This window comes from Callospermophilus lateralis, chromosome 17 (genome assembly GCF_048772815.1).
Source record: "Callospermophilus lateralis isolate mCalLat2 chromosome 17, mCalLat2.hap1, whole genome shotgun sequence".
In the NCBI taxonomy this organism is placed as follows: Eukaryota; Metazoa; Chordata; class Mammalia; order Rodentia; family Sciuridae; genus Callospermophilus; species Callospermophilus lateralis.
In genome coordinates, this window is record NC_135321.1 from 5,173,457 (window position 1) to 5,196,390 (window position 22,934).

General features: G+C 38.2%; 1 protein-coding gene across 1 annotated transcript in view; it reads left to right on the forward strand.

Moving 5' to 3' along the window:
* Neto1 (neuropilin and tolloid like 1) overlaps positions 1-22,934 on the forward strand; it is a 101,015-nt gene that overhangs the window by 76,220 nt on the left and 1,861 nt on the right. The window contains exon 8 of the mRNA XM_076837066.2: positions 19,279-19,392. Within this exon, the coding sequence (XP_076693181.1) occupies positions 19,279-19,392 (114 nt within the window). The remainder of the gene's footprint in view (positions 1-19,278; positions 19,393-22,934) is intronic.

Below are 22,934 nucleotides of genomic sequence, written 5' to 3' on the forward strand. Positions count from 1 at the left end.
TAACCCGTTAATAGTGTTTTCTTCACGCAGTCTGAGCACAGCAGGGTGTTCTCTAAGAAGTGGCTAAATCACTGAGATTTCTTTGGTTTTGATCTAGTGGCCAGAGAGTGACACATTACATTCTGATGACTTATTTTGGCATATGCATCATGGCCTTGCTTGTGAGAGTTACCTATACAATGGGGAAATGATGGATCTTGTTTGTCTTTGGTTTAGCTCTTGCGAAGCATGCGGAACTGCAGCAGCAGCTTCTGATGAAGTCTGAGTTTAAATCTTAAAAACCTGCATAAAAATATTTGGTAGGTTCACTTTAGTAAAGCTTCTCTTGCAGTCCCATTTATTTAAAATAGGTTTGTGATTACAGAGTCACAAATAAAGCATGGAAAGAGAGGGAATTGCTTCAAAAATCAGCAAATAGAAAAAGCTTCATAAAAATGTCAACAATGACACCATAGGTGATACTCAAAGTTAGCCTCTGCAGCAATGTTAGAAACTTATATCCTAACAAATAGTGAATTGTATCAATAGACATGTTTGCAACATCTCAGAAACCCTGAGACTTTCATATTTTACAAGGTTCTGCAAATCAAAAAGAATCCTGATAAATTCAGCTTTCAAGAATCAACACCTTTTATTTCAAAACCTATACTTGTTTAAATAAAAAAGACAATACAATGCTTATGAGATTTCAGTTTTTTATTATGGTCAGTAGCACAATGGCCCATGGACAGCACATTTTCTTTTCTTTCTTTTGCAACCCAGAGCTTCACATTCCCTAGGCAAGTGCTCTATCACTGAGCTACATCCTCAGCCTTAAAAAAAAAAAAAAAAAAAAAAAAAAAATACACACACGCACACACACACACACACACAGATGTATTTTAATTCACAAGAGTTAAATGTATTAGACAATTTTTTTATATAATGAATAAATAATTTTGTCTTTAAATTTTCCACTAATTGCCCAATTGGAGAACTTCATGAGGTTAGAACCACTGAATGTCACTTAATCTTCTTAAATCTTGGTACCACCCTCCAGTTGATCAACGTCCTTCCCCAAGTGATGTCAGATTCCAACAGCATGTTGTAAACATGGAGCTGAGTAATATGTTACAGTTAGTGCATCGTATTAACATTTTCTGGACTACAATATGAAGGAGTTCATCCTACAGTATAACAGTTTAATATCTTCCTACAGCTTGCTCTGCGAATTTAATTAATGGTACCTTTGGTGAAGGTTTAGGATTATGTCTACTTTAAATTACTTTAGTTTGCATTTGTGATAAGATACACAATCACATAAAATATACCTTCTTAACCATTTTTTGAAGTTTAATAAATATTTTCATTATTTCTTTAAAGTGGCAGATACAGTTGTATATATTTATCATTTGCACCATGATGGTTTGAAGCATATATACATTGTGAAAAGGTTCAATCTAGCTAATAGTAATGTATCTTGTTCTTGAACACTGCTGGTAGCGAGTATTGTTTTTACCACAAAAACTATGTGAGATATATATGTTGATTGGCTATATTTGGCCACTCCATAGGGTCCTTTATGTATTCAATATTCTTCCCCATTTTGGACAATACCATTTTAATTCAATTTAAATGACAAAAATATGGAAGGCAGTCTAATATGTTAGATGACATACATATTCTAGATTTTTTAAACATCATGAAAAATCTGGAATAATTATCAGAGCTGTATTTTTAAATGCATTAGGCTTAAAATGAAAAATATATTATTATATTTTAAAAATAAACTAGACAAGAGCATGGAGGAATCTTGACTCTTAAGATTTAAAGATTCATTTAGACTCAATATGAGCCAAACTTCTGCTATAATAGACAAAAATCATTTAAGCTGTGTATTAAGGAAATGCAGTAATTGTGAAAAATGTGGGCTCATGGAGGTTGCACGGTCAAAATGGAAGAGGTGCCCTCTGTTCTATTCTGGGTTTCCTCAAGGAGAGTAGTCAACTGGAGGAAGCTGACGAAGACGGGAAACCAGCAGGGTCATGACAAACGCCAGAGAGAAGGTGTGCCCCTCTTGGGCTCTGTGTTGTGGTTCACAGTGTGATAGCTACACAAGCGCGTGCTCCAGCATGTGGATCAACGCCTAAGGTCAGATCAGGGTTGGACGATCACAGGGAGCTACTGAGGACAACTAGAGGGGAGCTGCCTAGGTCACGTGAGCTGTGAGCTAGAAGAACTGCACGGGTGCCCGTAAGGAGGCTGTGGATAGTGACTCAGCCTGGAAATGGACGATCAACTGCCATCCAGCTTGACTGGTCTACTACTTTGTTCAGTACTACAACAAAAAATCACTAGCATCTGTGGTTCTTTTTAACTCTAGAATAGATTATTAAATTCTATGAGTCTTTAGTGGCCTACGTATATAAGAAATGGCAAATTGATACCACACCACACGTAGGTGTGATCAACGCCCTTCCCCACGTGATGTCAGGTTCCAGCAGCATGTTGTGAAACATGTTTTTACTTCTGGAGCTGAGTAATATGTTAGAGTTAGTGCATCTTTATTTCAGTAGGTATTTGAAACCGTATTAACATTTTCTGATATCTCTCTTGGCTCTGAAAGATTAAGTAGTCTCTGGGAGCCAATCCAGTATTGGTGAGTGAACCAGCGTGTTCTTCCTGCCTAGGGGAAAAGAGCCCCTGACCCTTGATGTGCCTGTACAGTGGATAAATGACCACTAGGGGTGGGAGAGTTGGATGGCGTTCTCGTGATCACCTTGGACAGTTACAGTAAGCCTCCCCCACAACCTTCGCGCACCCCCAGTGTCATGCTGACCACTGTGTTCTGGCTGTCTGTCTTTCCCAAATGCCCATATTGGAGTTCTAATCACCAGTGTGAGGCTTTAGGTACTTGGGAGACTATTCAGTTATGAGGACAGATCCCTCGTGAAAGGGGTTTGTGCCTTGATGAAGGGTCTCAGCTGCTTTGTCTCTTCTTCCTTGCTGTGTAGCACAGTGAGGAGCTCCAACTGTGAGCCAGGAAAGGGGCACTGACCAGACACAAGGCTGCGTGAGCCTTGATCTTGGACTTCCAGCCCCCAGAACTGTGAGCTCCGTGTTTCTGTTGTTGATGAGCTGTGGCATGGAGCTGTAGCATCCTGAATAGATTAGGGTGTTTGAAGTGCTTTTTTTTTTTTTTTTTTTTTTTTTTTTAATCCTGATGTTTTGTTTCTGCTTCATTGGCAAAAATCATACAAAATTCTACCATTACATGAACCAAACATGGAATCATGGGTAATGAACTGTGTGGGCATAGACCAGGTCCTTATTCATTGAAATCAAGGTATTTCCTGATATTTGAGGGCTCAGGGTTTCAGAGGTCTTAGTCCACAGCAGGCCAGCTCCATTCCTCAGGACTTGAGGTGAAACTGAGCATCATGGCGGTAGAGCATAGCGGAGGGAAGAAGTTCACATCATATCCGGAAGCAGAGAGAGAGACTCCACTTGCCAGAAACAAATACATACCCAAAGCCACACCCCAGTTTCCACATCCCCCAGCCACACCCTACCACTTCAGTTACCACTCAGTTAATCCCTATCAGGGGATTAATTCACTCACTGGGTTAAGATTCTTATAACCTCATCAATCATTCCTCCTCTGAAACTTCATGCATCATCTCACTCGTGAGCTTTTGGGGGACACCTCACATCCGAACCATGACAGTCCAGGACTGCATCTGGTGCTGGCAGAGCCCCAAGGTCATAAAGGGCATCACATGGTAAGAAATGGCTCAGTGTGTGTGCATGTCTACCCTCTGCTCTCTCCCCTCTTCAACAGTTACCAGGATTTAATCTAATCTGATGATTTTATCTATTCCTAACCATTTCTCAAAGACTTCACTTCTAAAATCCATAGTCAGATTCAATTTCCACCCTCTTAATACTTCCAAGTGGGGTTTTTAACTCCTGAGTCCTATACGGGTCACAAATTCCATTCAAACCATAGAAATAACTATACAAATTCTGTGCTTATATCATATAATATATAATTGCATACATAATGTAATATGGCAAATAATAATATAGATAATACTTAATCTATGTTTTTGTCATTTCAAAATCCATTTATGGAGACTCTCACCCCCCTGAGATGGTGGGACCTCTGTGAGGTGATCATTTCGGGGGGCCAGAGTCCTTGGAAATGGGGTTGTCCCGTGACAGAAGAGCCCAAGGGAGACCACGTAGCCCTCTTCCATGTGAGGCTGGAGTGAGAAGGCAGGAATCTATGAGAGCACCCCGCACTTCACTGATACCAAATTTGTAGTGCCTGGATCTTGACCTTGAAACCCCCAGCACTGTAAGGAATGAAATTCTGTGGATTATAACCACCTGGTTCATGGCATTTTGTTATAGTCTGAGCTCCTGTGGTCAGAGGTGTTTTTAGGAGCCTGAAGGGTGCAGCCTAGACTGCCTGCCCAGATGGTGGGGAATTGGACTCGCGGGGCCTGTGAGGCCCCGCGGGCAGTTCAGATCTGTTATCAGAAACTGAAAGAAAGAGAATCCCTGGTCTATAGTGGCAGAAAGCTCAGGAAAATTGGGTCTTGCCAGGATGCTGCCAACCTTCGCGCACCCCCAGTGTCAAGGTTGTGATCATGGACTGCCCAGCGAAGTCACTGCCCAGTAAGGTGCCAAAGATGTCAACTGGGTTCTTCTTGCTGCTTATGGTACATGTGAGAGGGGACAAATAAATCAAAGGAAGAACAATTAGACCCAAAGTGTATTTGAACAAAATTGTTTTGAAAACGCCCACCATCCATGGTAGTAAAAGTGTTTGCTGAAAGTATGACTTAGAGAAAAGGCTGAATTTGTGGCTGTACAGGCTTTGCCAAGCCATTGGAAGCATCAAAGCACACAGTATTTAGCAACAAAATTGTGCTTTGAAGAGGTGAAATTGTGCCTCTACATCAAAGTAGCAGGCATCCAGAAGGATGAAGGGCACAGACTTCTGGCCTTCACAGCAGGAGCCCAGAGAAAGGACCATTTCAAAGTGATTTATAGGGGTGGCTTCATTTAATGCAGCAAAACTCACTGAATCTCACGCAAGGCCTACAAGGTTCTTAAGAAAATCATTTCAGCAGAAATACTGTCAACTTGGATTGAAAGGGACAGAGAAGCAAAAGAAAAGGTTGTCAGAACCCCCAAATGAAGCAATCTGATAAAACTACTCAGCTGCATATCATTTTACGTTGCATGAGAGAACTCGGCAGAGCCAGGAGCTACAGAAGGCTGATTCTTGGACCTTAAAACATACTCAAGAAAAATCACCATCTCCCCTCATGGATTTCCAAAGGATGGTAACCTAGTTACTCCTCTTTGCCTCTATTTTCCCTTTGAACCAGAATTTTAAACCTGCCCCCCACAATGTGCTGGGAATTTGGGGGCCAGAGATCTTGTCTCTTTGGTTTCCTGTGCCCGTACATGGAGATAAACTTCCCCTGGGCTTTCAGAATCATCAAGGATCACACCCAGAAATCTCATCAAAGGGTTTTGATAATTTAGATGACAAGATTTCCAACTTCAAGCCGATGAGTTTTATATCACATTTTGGGCTTTGAGTCAATGTGTCACAGAATGATATTCATGGAAACCTTGGGCAAAGGCAAATGTATGATGAAGCACTGGCAGCCAGAGAAGAATGATGGGAATTCTCTCAGGACTCCAACATTTCTAACCCTGGTTGCACAAACTTTGGTCTTTCCCTTGGATACAGAATCTGTGGAAGTAATGGGTGATTTCTCCATGATCATGTTTATGTGATATGACAAAAGTAATGTTGCACATGGAGTTAAAGTCCCTAATCAGTTGATTTTACATGAATCTAAAAGGAAACCATCTTAGTGGGTCTGGCCTAATCAAATATTCCCACTTAAAAGAAGTTCTGAAACCCAGGAATGGAAGAAATCAGAAAGATTCCTCGCTGTAGCTCCTGTTCCTGCAGGCCACAGAGGAACAAACTGTCACATAGAAGACCTAGGCAGGGAGTTACAGGTGGTATTCTAGAGCTTAGGATCCTTCAGTTGGAAAGCAGCAAGAAAGCAGGTAGCCCTGTCCTATAAATCCAAAGTACTGAGTTCCCCCAGCACCATGAAGTCGAAGATACCCACCTGCTTACCTGAGAACCCAACCCAAGCTCACACCTTGGCATTAAACTGTACAGCCCTAAGAAAGAACTCATCTGAGTCCTACCCAGAGGTGTGACATGAACAAGGGCATGATAACAAATGGTTGTTGTTTTAAGACAGTAATTTTAGGGTACTTTAGGACTCAGTCATAGAAACCAACATATTCCTATTGCAATGATGTGTATTTTTAATGATATAAGTGTCAATCTTAACATATTACTTAAAAACATTCATATATTACTGATTATGAATATATTACTATTTCTGAATTTGGTAGTTCATGAGCTGTGCCAAGAAATAATTATACAAAAGCAAGGAAAAATAACTACTCCAACATCAGTTGACCCTAAAAATTGAGTAACTACCACTATCTTCTAAGCCTAAGCATCAGTGATTTTTCATTGTGTTATTCCTATTTGCATTTTTGCTGTGTAAACAATTGAGCACTCAGAAGTTGATGCACACAGCTGAGTAAGATGGTTGCTTTTCCTAACGTGCTACTGAACCACACTCATTCAAATTCAACTCAAGGGTGTGACTCACTGCACAGAATCTTCATTTATATCTGGTATTCTGTTCTGCACCTCCCACCGCACGCTTCCTCATTGACTTTAGTAATTACCCAATAAAACTTTTTATTCTACAAAGCTGAATTCCTGCTAGCAGAGTGTTTTTCTCAGCACTTGTCTGTATTAGTTGGATCCTTGATCTTCTGCAGGTGATGGGTTATGATTTCAGCCCTCAGTTTTATTATATTTTCCTGTCTAGAACATGGTACAGCCTTCCATCTGGCTCTTGTTTACAAAGTTGGCATTCTGTCCTGGATAGTGCTTGTTTCTAATTTTGAAATAACTAAGTAAAACTCAATAAACTAAATTTGATGGATCTTAAACAAGAAATAATTACAGATGATAACTTTAAATGTCAGTGAGTTGGTTCACCATGTTCAGTGACACTTTGAGAATATGCACCAAATATGCTGACAATAATCTGCTCAAGTTTATCTTTGTAACCACTTCTCAGAACAAAACAGAAAAAAGATGACTTTATGTTAGTTACAGAAAAGTAAAGGAGCACATTTTCAAATTGGAATTCTTTATTTAAATACGAAAGAGAAAAGACGGGAAAAAACCATGAATCTTCTCAGAGCAATATTTCACAGAAATAATATTTATTCAACAATAATGGTTTTTCTCTAAAAAAAAAAACAGGTGAAGGCAAATACAACTACAACTCTGTGGTACTTCCTAAGGTCAAAAGGCATTGCATTTATCCTGCTTTTCTCCAAACAAAGAAAATTTTGTGTACTAAAGAAGGCAGTGTGACCAAATATAGTGTTTTCTAAATTGTAGATTGATCTGGACATATGTCTAAATACCTCAGAATTATGAATTGATGTGTCCTAATAAGATCAAGACCACTTTTTGGTGTAGGAAGTATTTCCTGATATCTGTCTTATAGGGGTATAAATACCAGATGGTATAGGTATAAACTTAAAGTGTACACAAAGCATGCTGGGGAAATGCTGGACATGTGTCATAGTTTGGCAGGTTTTCTTAAAGTACCCATAAAAACAGTATGGATAAGAGAAAATATCGCTCTACTCAAACATAAAATTTAAAGTATGTGTTAATATGAAAACATTGTAGGTACAATAAATAGGGGAAAGATGAATCAGAGAACAATTGGCAAGATAAACCTCAGGCAATAAGTAAATTTTTATTCTCCAAAGAATAAACATTGAATAAGACAAAACAAAAGTGTAAGCATCCTGTTAGAAAATGAGGCAAAAGGAGTGAAAGATTGATTTACAGAGAAAGAGCAAATGATAAGTTGTCTAGGAAGCAAAAGTGCACAGGATAATGTCAAATCATGATGCCATTGCCTTTCATGTGCCCAGTTATTAACAAAGGGATGGGATGCCCAATTGGGAGGAGGCAGGGTGAGGTGAGAGCAAAATGCTGCTGGGAGGAAAAGGAAAGTATTCTGAAGGGCTGTGCAAAACTAGGCCACAGAATTACAGAACACAGAGCAGACCAAGATGGGCCTCACCTCATCCTCTAGGCTAGTAACCTCTGTGAGTATGGACTATGTGACGGGTGTGTTTGAAATAATGGAAAAAAATGGAAAATGCTAAGTGGTTTGGCTCAGTGGTCCTAGGAGCACACATTGACTTCATTGTTAAGATGATGGGGTGGGTGAAAGCGGGCCTAAAATTGTACCGAAACAAGTCACTAAGAGCATGTAGAAATCAACACACATGTCATCACCAATATACTATAAATATATGGGATCGATATTTAGTATACAGCACCTGGCCAACACATAACACATATATAGAGGACAATGAAATTAAGATATCAATAGTAATTATTTTTAGGTTATGAAGATTTCTTTATTCTTTCTTTTTTTCTGCTTTTTGGGATATTTATATTGTTTTGTTAGTAGATATGAAATCAAGATCTAATTGGATGTATTAAGTCTGGGAAAATAAGACTGTACATACTATTTTCTAAATTGAGATGATTACTACTCATTTATATTTTCAGAAAACAAGTGATCAATACAGTTTTAGTTATGCTGATAACTAAGGGTATGTCATTGCTGTCTAATAATCTATTATCTCAGACTAAAAAAAAAAAACCACTGTGAATTCACCACAATAGAGATTTTCCAGTTTGTCATCCGACATGCATTCAACCAAGTACTGGGGGTTGAGTTCCTCGGTTAAGCCCTGCAGTGTGCAACCTCCCGGGACACTAGAGCCTCAGCACTTGCCTCCCACTTGATTCTGAGTGAACATACCCTTGAATTCACCTCCACATTGTAAAGACAGAAAGATGTTACCCTGGGCACATTTCACAGCCAGTCCCAATGTGGATTGTCAGAGACTCCTGGTTGACAGCAGCTGTCCTCCCAAGTGGAGGTCCATTCCTACTTTTCCATTTCTGGTGGCCACTTCTCCTCCTTGCTGTGTGGACAGCAGCCCTACCTCTGCAGAAGGCTGGCCAGCCAATGCTCTGACCACTGGAGCTGCCGGCCCTTGCTATTCATGGTGCATCAGTTTCCTACTGTAGTTGTAACGCAGTGTTTAAACAACAGTTCGTTTACGATCTGCCACTTCTGGAGGGTTGTGGGGAAAGAAGGTCCCCTACATTTTTCCAGGGCTGTATTCTTGGCCCATGTCACTTCTTCAGAACCAGCAGCACAGCACCATGCATAATTCTGTTCTCTGTTACACCACCTCTGTCCCAATCGCCTTCTCTCTCCCTCTGTGTCTACTGATTACACTGACCCACCTGGATGATCCAGGGAAGTCTCTCCACCTGGAAGGCCTTAATTTCATTGCACCTGTGAAGGTTTTTGGACACAGACTGTAATCTTCAAAGGCTCTGATAATTAACATGGGGGACACCGAGGGAGAGGACATTGCTCAGTTTACCACAGTAGATTTGATATTTCTCTTCTACTTTTTTCTTATTTTATTAACTGATGAGCTGTTTGTCTGAAATTATGGGAAGACTAATTAGGTAATCTTGAAGCTCAATTGTATACAATGCCAATTGATAACAGTGCATCTGAACACATGTCCACCTCACAACTATTAAGTTCTCATCTCTATAAAGAAATCATTAATTTTTTGTTTTTTTAAATTTTATTGTTTTACACAAATGGAGCACAACTTTTCATTTCTCTGGTTGTACATGATACAGAGTCACACCGTTTGTGTAATCATACTCATACATAGGGGTAATGATGTCTGTCTCATTCTACCATCTTTTTCCCCACACACTTCCCTTCTGCTCCATCCAAAGTACCTCCATTCTTCCCTTGCCCCCTAACCATTAGGGTATTATTTTTTTAATTAATTATTTTTTTACTACAGAAATATCTACAAAAATGGAAATGTGCTCCAAAGATCAATATAATTTACATTGATATAAATTGAATATGTGTTTGGAATTTTAAAGTGAATATGTGTTTAGAAGTTTAAAACTAATGCTTACTATTTTCCAGAAACAAAATTACAAATTAACTTTTAAAAACTTGTTTTGTTGTTTAAAAATAAGTCTATAATAAGATGACAAGAATTGTAAGAGCATGTGCTCAGGGCCAGCCAATTAGTTCTGCCCCTTTGTTGTAAGTAATGATTAGACTTTAGACTTCTAATCCCTTTCCAAAAAAATGGGGAAACATCACAGTGATGGGTAAAGTTTTGAATACATGTATCGGGAACTGAGCAAACAGCCAATCGAATATCTCCCTGCAAGCAGGATCATAGCACACTGAAACCTTGATAGTTAACACTCCTCACTTTCAAATGCAACGAGGCGATTAAGCTAAGGAAAGTGGTGAAAGTATATCATCTGCCAGGCACCACCCTCATTCCTTTCTTCCCTCTCTCCTCTATCTTCTTCTTTTTCACCTTTTTAGAATTTTCTTTCAGCCCAATCATACCATAAAAGAAAACACCTGTCAAAAGTATTTTAAATTTGAAAGGTATTCTCGATGGACTTTCATTTTTGACATGGTGACTCCAATCCCTGAAAAAAAAATTTTATGTGTTTATAGACACGTAGTTTAATGAATCACATAACATTAAAGTCAATTCATTCTAGTGACTTGTTAGATCAAAACAATCACATTAATTTAAACAACCTAGCTCCTGTGTTTCTTGCCTGAAGAGCTCAGCCTGTGGGGCCTTTGCTGAAGGTTCACTGGCCATGCGGTCTGCTGTAGTGGGCCCAAGCCACGCCGTGGACAAACATGAAGACAGCCGGCTTCCTGTGATTTTTAGAAGGATCCATTGGGATAATATGCAAGATCTCTCTGATTCTGGTTCTGCAGCCGCTGTAGTTCACCTCCATCACACTATAGGTTTGCTCCATGGAGACAGAAAATGAGTATCTTGATTCATTAGCACATGAAGTACAGAATCACCAGCTCCAGGGTCTGTGGTCTTTATTTACTGCAAGTTATCTTTTTGGATTTTGGCATGTTTATCAGTGAAACCAAGTAGGGTACCTTTATAAGAACTATATGTCTAAATGAACCAAGTGTTGCCTACATGCATGAAACAGCCACCTAAACGAACCCTGGACCTCGCATCGCAGGCCTAATAATAATCAGAGTGCAGACTCAAAGCAATTCAGGATCTCCTCATTGTATAATTGCAGCATCTAATTGCACAAAATGAGTAAATCATTGTGCAGCTGACCCAAGGCAGAGATGATAGCATAAAAATATACAGTAATTTCTTGGAATGAAAAAGGAATAGATAACTCGCAATGTGGTTCACACCATGTGACAGGAACGAAATTGTCCCTATCTGCAGAATATAATTTTCACATAAAATGTCTTTCTGTTTTCTTAAAATAATATCTTTTAAAATAGCAGGAATGCATGGTTGAGGAGGAATATAATAATTATATGTGAGATTAAACTCAAGTTCATGAACAGAATGTCCCATATTTTAAAAAGGAGAGTAAGATGTAACTTACTTGAAAATGCTGAATATTTTCGATGATTACTCTAGTCACAGCATTTTGGGAACAGATATTGATTTTTTCAAAACAAACATGAAAATAATGCAGGACATGAAGAGAAGATGCACAAATCTATTTTTGACCTCAAATTTCTTCAGCATTTTTCAAATAGATTGCCATTTCTTGTATCTAGGCAGCATAAGGGCCACATGAAGGTTAAAATATGGTGGCAGGGGAAATTTTTCCATTTATTTTAGGGGAAAAAAACCAAACATTTGTTTTGGGGGCAATGTTGAGGCCTGATATATTTTATACTTTCTAACAATTTTGCTCCTATAATTAAAATACCACAGTTAAAAATGGCAATTAAAGCAAAATATACATTTTCAATCCAGTCTTGAAGTTTCAAAAGTGCATACTGAATTGATTACTTATCATTACCATCTCTGATGTTTCAGTTCTTTTCCTCCATCAACTTTGTCAGGAAAAGCTTGAAATTCCTTAGAAATCAAAGCCACTGTCAGATCTAGTGAAAGGGTAGCACTTCATACACATGGTGCCGCCTCCAGAATTTCCACTGGGGCACGTGGCCTGCCAGCAAGCCTGCATTCAGCACCTAATGAAGCAGCACAGGGATTTACCATTTGGTCTGAGAAGAGGAGGTAAATGATGCTCATGTAAGTTAATTAAAGAGAGAAAGCTCAGTTCCTAACAAGGGCAGTGGAGGAAACCCCCGGGGTCACCTGTGGGGCAGCAGGGATGAGGTGCATGTGCTGTACTGGTGCTGGTGACGTCTGAGCTTCGGAGGCACAGGTAGGCCTGGGACAGTCAGGGGCTGTGAGCATAGAAGCCACTGTGAGCTAAGGACTTGGAATTAAGTCTACAAGCAAGGAACTGGAGTATCTCTAGCAGTGGGGAATCACGGTCTGGTTGAGACTGCCCAGTGGCCAATCGCCCAGTGGCACCTGTCTCCAAGGACCCTGTGCAGAGGGTGAGGTGGTCATGCTCTGTGGCAGCAGTGGAGATTCTAACAAGAGCCTGGAGTTGAGGCACAAGTGATGGCTAGTTTGCCCAAGGCTGTCCAGGAAGAAAGGACTCAGGAAAATCCTGAGCCTGCAGGGCTGGGGGGAGGCGGGACCCTGTACTCTGTGTGGGGGAAGAATCAAGGTGGACGAGGGCACTAAGAGGACTAGGGTGATAAGGATCCTCAGTGGTCCCAGTCAGCCCTGCTTCACGTGAGACAGTAACTAGAATTCTAAGTGGAGATGTTAAGAAGCCGTTTGAATGATCAGGGCAAGTCTGGTTCTCAGACATGAGTCAGAGCCGGGTGTGAGCCCAGAGTCAAGGGCGTGGGCTCAGAGTACAGCTGAGGGCATCGCCGAGGCGGGAGAAGAGAGGGAGCCCCTGGTGGCTCTGGAAATCTGACTAGAGACATCTGCAGACACCAGCAACGTGGCCTCAGAAGGCAGAGAGCACACCTAAATTGATCAAAATCACTACGAATAAAATCAATGGAGTTTCGGGTGTGCTAGATTTTGCTGTGTAGTATGGATTCACTACCTAATTGTATATAATGTCGACATGATTAAAACAATGTGAAGCTCTTTTTCACATCTCTGACCCGAACACAGCAAGAGGCTCCATAGCATCTTGAGGTTCAGAAAGTTTTAATAAACGTAGACATGGGTCCAAGCTGCGTGCAGGGGTGCATGGCTCCAATCCCCAGTGACTCGGGAGGCGAGGCAGGAGGATCACAAGGTCAAGGCAAGCCTCAGCAACACAGCAAGGCCCTAAGAAACTTAGCGCCGCTCAGATTACGACTGAGGAAAGGTTGAAAATGAAGAAAGAAAAGAAGCAGAAGTCCCAGGGGAGTGGGTGTGGCACTGGGGTGTGGGCGGATGTGCGGTAAGTGTGCATGTGTGTGAAGGAGTGCGCGGCTGTGCCCACAGGCTGGCAGAGGTAGAAGACAGGATTATAAGGGAAGCAGGAAATGAGGGGGACATGCAGGGAGAATGGTGGGTGGGCGTGGCCAGAGGGTCATTTGACCCTGGGACTTGTGCATGTTCAGATGATCAGTGGAATCATAGAAACATATTATAAAATATCACCTTTAATTGCAGATTTTCTTGATGCAGTATTATGATTTATTTGAGTTAATCTACAAATGATAGTTTTACTAGTCACAAATACAGGTCTTTGAATTATCAGTGTTTCAGAGAAAAATCTACCCCTTTTACTTCAATTTTATTTTAATAGTTCTTGAATAATATTTAGTGAATTACTGGATTTATTTTAAAAAACAGAGAATGGAATAATCCAGGTAGAATAAGCTTTAATAGATTCAGCATTCAAGTAACAACTATAAGTATAAAGCCCTTTAATTGTGGATTCAAAACAGTGCTTGCTAACAGATCAGACAGATCAGACACACAAGAGAACGATGGTGCACTCATGGTGAGGTCTGTGGCATTGTAAGTGTTTTAAGATTCCTTATTTAACACACTCTGTAAAACTTCCTTAATTTTGTATGTTGGCTATCCATCTTTCTTGCTTCCTAATTAAAATGTGCTCAAAATTATTTCTGTTGTCTCCTGCTAAATAGTTTCTTTCTAAAGAGTCAGTAGGATGTGCATATAAACGTGGTTAGTCACAGGTGCGTGCAATCCTAATGAAGGATTGAAACACTGTCACTGAAATTTAGTGTGTGGCCGCCACCTTGTGGTCAGAATGGGAACAGATGTAAGTTTAAAAGAAAAGGAAAAAAAACAAAAGGAAAAAATTAAAAATGAAAACAACCAAAGCCTAGAAATAATGAAATACTTTTTAAGTTATTTATTCTTGAATATAGAAAAGCATAGATTTCATGCAAGAATTACCATTTACAAACTCAAAAATCCCAAAGACAAAATTGGATTTGTTGGTTAACATTTAGTATTCTTTTCCTGAAATGTTATGATATTTTTCCCAATAATGAAACTACATGGGTGTTTTTATACATATACTTTTAATTCTGTGTGTATATGTCCATAAAAAATCTGAAAAGTGCTAAATACAGTATAGTTGGAGTAATTTTTAGAAATCACTATTGCATTTTGACTTTTGTATTTTCAGTAACATTTCCATAAGAGTTTTTATAGTTTTTCAAAAGTATGTTCTTATTTATCAACCAAGTTTATGTCTTGTAATATCCTAGACTATTCTATATCTCCTTAAGAATTAAGGATCTTTTGTTATGATTTTAAACATAAGGGTGATACTTCCTGAAGTTTAAAAATATTTTTTTTGTGTGTGAGAAAATGAAATTAGAACTACTTGGATTAAATGTTAAACAAAATTGAACAGGCTTTTTTGCTGTGCAATTTCTCTGACCACTTCAGTTTGCAGTTGACTCTAAGCAAGTCCCAAACCCTGTTTCTTGGTCTCACTTTCTCACAATATACTTCTTCCCCTCTGGAGTTAAACATTGTGCTAGATTTTGTGTTTCCAAAGAATTTGTTGTGAAATGTGCGGATAACTATTCACTGGACACACTTTGAATTGAAAAATTGCAGTTAAATATCTATAAATATAAAATCTGGATGTATGCAATTTCTGAAAATTATGTTACTACGATTGTAAGAAAATATTATCACTTTAATTCATGCCTCAATGGTATAGGATCACTCAACACTTTGAGAAAACATTCCTTTTATATTGGAGCCAGCAAACCAAGATGCATTCTCTTCCAAATATTGTTTATCATGCCTTTCCAAATGAGACATGAATATCTACCTGACAATTTGATGTTAAAGAATGCATGTTATTTTGATGGTAAAACTGTTAAAAATTTGATTGTGAAACTGTTAAAAATGGAATATCAAAAGTAAATATCTTAAACAGTTAAGTCTTTCTCCCATTACATAGTACCACCCCATGCTAAAACTTACAATTATCAAGATATTTAGTAGGCATAAATTCTGTTTCCTTCTCCCCTTTTAGAATCAAACCATAGTATTTTATGCTGGGCAAGGATGTGGCAGAGACATATACCCTCCAGGATATAAATGTGCCTAAGCCCCACGGAATCTCTAGTTTCAGGGACACCCCAGTCATATCTTTGAATTTTCCATCCTCATGCTGTGCTAACAAGGGTCTGTGAATGACAGTCCCTACTTCACAAGTTAAGAAATTCGGTATCCATTAAGTCCCTTAAGTTTTGTATCATTCATCTCCTCTGCATTGAAAAGTTTTATTTTATATTTGGTAAGTTTCATAGTAGAATAGTTCAAAAATAACTAAACTCTATTTATCATATACATTGGGACAGTATCTGTTTTATGTGTTTATGAGTTTTTCACATTTAATTCTCATGATGACTCTATGTGGTAAAGATTGTCACCATCAGACAGATGTAAACTGGAACAAAAACACTTGAATATGTTTGCTCAGAGTCACACAACCAAGAAGTGCTGGGCCCATGCTTCAAAATGAGATGTTTTGACTCACAGCCTCTGTGCAACATTCTCCTCACACAGTTACCAACATGCCTCTGTGTGCATCTGTATAGCCACACTATGTTCTGGACATAATGCAATCTCTTGGGTAAGCATTACCTTCCCTTATTTGGCAGATGTGGTAACTGGGTAACTGAATGCTTAGCCAGCCCCAGAGCAAGGAGTTTGAAAATGCCCACAGCCACTGGTCAGTCTCTGAAGCCTGCTTTTGCTCAAGGAAGAAGCAAATACATAAGCATTCTTCCTGTTTGCAGCCAGAGTCACAAGGCTGAGCTTTATTTACAATTCCAGTTGATGGCACAGCCCAAACAGCACACTTGACACTATGCACCTGTGCTGATTCATGAGGGAGACGAAGTCAGTGGGAAGGGAAGACTCCTTTGGCAATGTTATGGGGTTCACTTTCTATCAGGTGGTTATTTAAATCAAGAGCAATGGTATTTTATATGTATGCCATTCTCTTGACCAACTAGATTATTTCACTGCATTTTAACAAATCAGTTTCTTTTTCTCTGCCCATGAAGTGGGGTTGTAGTATGAGGGTCCCCCAGTTTATGCTCAGGAGGCCTTGAGACCAATACTCCTGTGAGTTTGAGTTGGTTACCAGAAAGTACCCTTGAATTCTTAAGCAGAAGAGAAATGAGAATCTTGAAGGACCCACTGCCTATCTAAATTTATCAGAGAAGTATCCAGACAGTCTCACTACATTCAGAAACCAATATAAAATTACATTTTTGCTATTTATAAGACAAAAATTAATTTTTGTTCAAAGTTACAGATGTTATAGATCTGGCTTTTAGCCATGCAGTGTTTAATTGCATTTTTGGTGTGTGTTTATGTGTGACGGAGCATGCACGTATTTTGTTTGTCATTTGCCCAGTAAGTCTATAAATTATCAAAACTAAAGGAGAAAAGATATGAAGCATTGCCTAAAATAATGCAAAAAAGAGTGATGATGATTTCCAATTAAACTGGCACGTTTGCAAAATTATTTAATGCCCAGAAGCATCAGGAATGTGATTTATTGGTGTTCCTAGATTATCTATTGAATGTCAGTAAAACCACTAAAATTTGATTACTGGTTCCAGCACATCAATTGACAGATTCACAATTAATAAGAAACAGAAACAAGTAAGACCAATGTGGACTACTTGAAATTCAAATTTCAGTGCTCTTATCAACATACCATTGAACTTCACTTAATTCCAGAATATAGCAATGCTTTTACTTACATATTTAGAAGTATTAAGTTAATCCATTCTATTAGATATTTTTATAATAGTTTTCAATTCTTTATGGAGGATCAATAAATATTCATGTTTCTCTATAGGTATTCTTTACTTGTTGGATGACTAGCCTTTTGAAATCACTGCAGTGAATTAAGTCATGCTTTTTACAAAACCATTTTTCAGTTATTCAAACCAATTTGCGGAAAACTCTCTTACACTTTTTGTATAGATTTTGACATCATTTATTATCTGCTCAACAGACCATATAAGTTCTACAAAAACGATTATGGTTGGCTACAGAAATTCAAATTTAGCTCCATAATAAAAAGCAGATTTTTGCAGTAATGTATTAGATGATTAAATTTCACATTATAGCAGTTTTTAATAGTGCTTAACAAGTCACTAACTCAATAAAATGTCAGGCATGAGACTGTTCTTTTCAAAATGACTGTATTCTCTACTTTTTCATATATATATGAAACTGACTAGGAAGTCTTTGCACCCTCTACCTGGAACTTAAAAGTCATTGGTGGGCGTGGGGGGTGGAGGTACTGTGCCTAAATCCAAGATAGCTATGTCTTGCTTTTGACTTCTTAGGGTTTGAGAACTTTACTTTAAGAATTTCTCTAGAAGTGTATTCCAAGTTGCCTTATGCAAAATATTTTCCTGACCATTTTGAATCATATCTCAAATAGACTAACAAAGCTAATATTGTAAAACACAGGCACTAGTTTTGAAAATGAAAAAAAAAATGTCATTATGTATGACTGTAGTTTTAAGAAATCTTTATCCTTAAAAAGTCTTCACTGGGCTGGAGGGTTAGCTCAGTGTAGGATACTTGCCTGAGGATTGATCCTATCACAGCAAAATAGGTCAATAGGCTTTTATTGCTCTTCCAACTAATCATCACAAATTACCCATTTTGTGTAGGCCATACATTTTTCCAGGATGTCTAGATGTATAATAATTACAGAACTATTTAAAACAATAAAAATTACAACTCATGAGGTATGCAGTGATTACAGAGGTAAAAACAAGTTTGTTTTAAAGGACTCTGGACCTACTCTAATCTACAGTGCAGTGTTACTATAGAGATTGTTCTAAACATGCCATTCTTCTAACCATAAAAAGGAACATTTTCTTAACATTAAAATCATATCTAACATTTTACCTTGCTGTATTGACTGTCCCATGTAATTATAGACCTAGTTTTCATGTTTTCTTGGAGTTTCAGTTATACTTCACAGTGCCTAAATATGCATAATAATTTGGAGATCATGGTCATTGTAGTCTGTCACTAGAATGTATAAAATACTTGCATAATGGGCTAGTTATATTTTGTGTGTGTGTATATAAAATCTGAATTAATATATTGTTTCTTATGTTCAGGATTAATTTCCCCTTGATTCTGAGTATACACGACTTACTTGTATTTTTTTTTCATATTCCTAAGTGACTTCACAGGGATTGATTTATGAATATTTTCGCATCATTATCTGATACATATTTTTCAAAATATTTTAGTGTTGCAATTATGTAGTTTTGTACAGCAAAACTAACTTTATGCATGTGGAATTTCTTTGTAAAGAATAATTCACGCCAGTAGTCAGTATACAGGTTTTGCTCAATTAATGTATGACTTAAAAACAAGCTAGAACCCTCTGTGGATGATAGGATTCATAGCAGAGGTTTCATGCCATCTTATTAGCTGAGCCCCCCAGAAAAATATGCCAGAGACAATGAATACTAAAGCCACACTTCTGAATATCGCACGGCTGACTTTTTGCCTTGATCTATTGGCAAATTATCAATCTAATCTTTTTGTGTTTATAGATGTTGCAGTGTGAGTGATTTATGACTGAGCTAAGATACAGCTCTCTTTCTTGTTCTTGTTCTTTGTTTTTAGCTCCTTGTGAAGGCAACACGTTCTTCTGCCATAGTAACATGTGTATTAACAATACATTGGTCTGCAACGGACTCCAGAACTGTGTGTATCCTTGGGACGAAAATCACTGTAAAGGTAATGATTAGTTCTTGAAATATGCAAAGTCCCCTTCCTAAGGAATGGGAAGGAAGTTTGTATGCACCTGACTTAAAAATTGAGCATATAGTTGCTTCTATGAGCTTCATCTGTTTATATAACCAATCTGTAAGCAATTTTCTTTACCTTGATTTGCACTGTATCCAGAGGTTTCCTAATTTGTGCATGTACACTGGAGGATAGTTGATACTGGAATGGCCATTAAAGACATCTTGTGAGAATCTGCAGAACCATGGAAATGATATGGATACCTACAGCACAGCACAGCACATTTCTTCCCTAGTGTAACGGGTACCCCTTAAATCCATGGTGACACCTCTCATTTATTCCAGTTTGTCTTTGTTGCCCTTTGAGCTCATCTTCTAGTGATAAAATATGTTTCAGGAGCATTGATGCTTCTAATAGCTTCCAGCCACCTAATTCCACTTCTATTTTGCTACCAAAATGCTTTTCTTTCTTTCCAATAAAAATAGTAACTAGTGTCCCTGAGCCCTTCTCTAACCTATACACACAGATTTTTTTTTTCATTTAAACAGAGTTACTTGGCTGGTTTGTGTGGCTTTGATTAATTAAGTTCAAAATGCCATATAAACTCTTTCACTCAAGGTCAATATTAAACAATCATCAAAAATATCAAAAAATAAACAGGCAAATAATTCTATTATGTTTATTAAAGTCCAATGTTATCTATCAAAAGGCTTTCTTCAAGCAGAAGTGTTGAGTAGCCATTGCTTGATTGAGTCATTTAGAATGGCAGGTCCATTAGAAAGAATGGTCTGGTATCAAGTGCTTTCATGGGGGTGTTGGTGACAATTGTGGAAGAACCACTTGTGAGCAAATGAGAAGTTAAATATTGTCAGACCTGTCCTAATGCAGCACTGGAGACGAGCAGTAGTCACCATCAGCCTTCTGTCCAAGGTGGACTTGTGGCCATACCAGTGAAGAACATTGGAGCCAAGAGCATCAAGAGAATGTGTACCTGTGAGCATGGGGGAAAACCAGACCCTTTTCTTCAAATGAGGAAAACTCACTTTAAGTTTGCAGTTCATTCTCTTGTGATAGGAGAATGCACTTCTTTCTTATCATTTCAATCACTTCTAATTGATCAGGTCTGCTGTTTGGGCTTAGCCTACAATGTAGCCTAAAAGAATGTCCCACATGCCCTTGACAGGAATGTGTCTTGTTGATATTGGGTGAATCTGAGATACTGCTATGTCTAATAGGCCTATTTCAGAGGTGTTCAAGATTTTTGTTTTCCTTTTGATTTTCTCACATCTGGTCCATTATTAAGAGAGAGTATTCAGTTCTCTAAGTATCATTCTTGAATCCTCTGATTCTCGCTTCAACTCTGTAAAGCTTTTGATTCGTGCATTTTTTAGCTTGGTGGAAAGGTCTGTAAAAATTTACAACTATTTTGTCTCCTTGATGGATTGACCCTTTTATCACCATAAAATGAAGTAATGTTTAGAAACTTTTGTCTTAAAAATATACCTTGACATTGGTAACGACCCCAGCTTTCTTTGGACTGTAATTCTACCCTTTTAATTTCAGACTGTGTCTTTGCCTATAAAGCATTTTCTCTCAAGGCAATGAATTGTTGGTTCTTATTTTTTTTAATCCAGTCTAACAATCTCTGCTTTTTTCTTTAGTCATTTAATCTATTCCCATTTCATCACTGTTGATATCATTGGATATATATTCACCATTATAGTTTTTATTTTCTATATGTCTCTTTTTCTCTTTAATTTCTTTATTTTTCTCTTCTTCATAAGTTAACATACTCTACAGTAACATTTTAATTTTAAGTAGTTTTTCAAGGTATTCTTGATTTATGGTTGCTTCAGGGTTTATAGTATATAGCTTAATTTCTCAGGATATATTTCTGATTTATAACAAAAATTCTAGTGAGATATAGAAAAACTACTCCTGTACAGTTCTATTCTCTCTTCCATTTTTCACATTTTCTCCATATTACATCTATATATGTTAAATTCATTGCAATAGTTATTCATTTATGTATTTTATATCTCACATTGGGAGAAGAAAGGACAGCAGATATAGATTAATGTAATTTGTTATACAACTCCTTTAATCGAATATTTCTGGACTCTTCATTTGTTTTCATAAATTTATATTGTCCTCTGGTATAATTTCCTTTCTCCCATAACAGTTTAGTTCCTACCAACCTTTTTTTATCATTATCACCAAATACATTATATTTCCATAAGTTATAAGCTTAGCAATACCATTATATACCCTATAACCTTGCCTTTTTACAATTTTAAGTAAGGAATGTAGGTGAAATATGCAACTGAACTTCCATAATTATTTACATAATTTCCTTCATTGGATGTATTCATTTTCCTATTTCAGTTGCTGTGTCTAATTTTTTCATGTGGAACTGCTATTGTCTCAGGTCACATGCTTTCTACTCAAAGAACCTCCCTCCATATATTTTTAAGGCAGCTCCTTCAGTGTTGAGTTCCTTTTTCATTTTTGTTTGCCTGGTATTCTTCATTTCATTTTGACAGTACTTGTGTTGGCAATTGGTCTTGGTCTGCAGTGTGTATCTGTGGCAACCCTTGGTTGGTCTGCAGGACTTTATGTATGTCCCCACGTGGTGGTCTGCTGGCCTCCACTGGTGAATCGGATCGTGGCCTCTCGGGGCTCCTTCTCCTGGGCTGCTTTGTGATCCCTTGTTCATTTCTATATTTCAGTCTGACCTTGGTAACATTTTTGACATTGTCTGGGTGTGGTGCTTTTACATTGTCCTGCTTGGACTGTGTTGAACCTGGATATGAGATCTCTTGTCGAGTTTCTGGAATTTCCGGATGGTTTTCTGGTTTCTCTCTCCTCCTCTCTGTACTCCCATCACGTCAGCATGGTTGAGTATTGGCTGCTTTTCTGACACTTAATTTCTCCTCATTCTTTTCCCTACTTCTTCAGATATTGTGATTTCGTTCCTCTGTGTTCCAGTCTGAACAGGGGTCTTCTGTTCCTCTCTGAAGCATCTCTGATTAGAGATGATGATTTGAGGGCCCAAAGAACTGGTCATGGTTCAAATGCACAGGAGTTCACTGTCTCTAAAGAAATCTAGCAGATATGTTCCAGGAAATGCCTCTGCATTCGCCACACACCATCGGGACGTTTTACAGAGTTCCATTAAACCAGAGTTTAAACTGTTGTCTCTTTGCCTCTATTTTTGTCAGTCATGGCTACTTAATTTGGGAAAGAGTCTTCCCAAGCCCTCATGCCACATCCCCAAATGTCTGTCCTGAATTTGAAATGGATTATCCTTTGAGGTCACAATATTACTGTTGTTTTAACTTTAGATGTCCTAGTCAAACATAAATACAAAATGATACAGATGCATTCATGTTCCTCATATGGGAGTTTTGAGCTTTCTCGTAACTAAGAAAGAAGTTAATTTGTAAAATCACCAGTTCATTCCTAATTGTCATGCTATTTTGACCTGGTACATATTTCTTCAGCATTATGTGTATATGAATATGCGTACATAC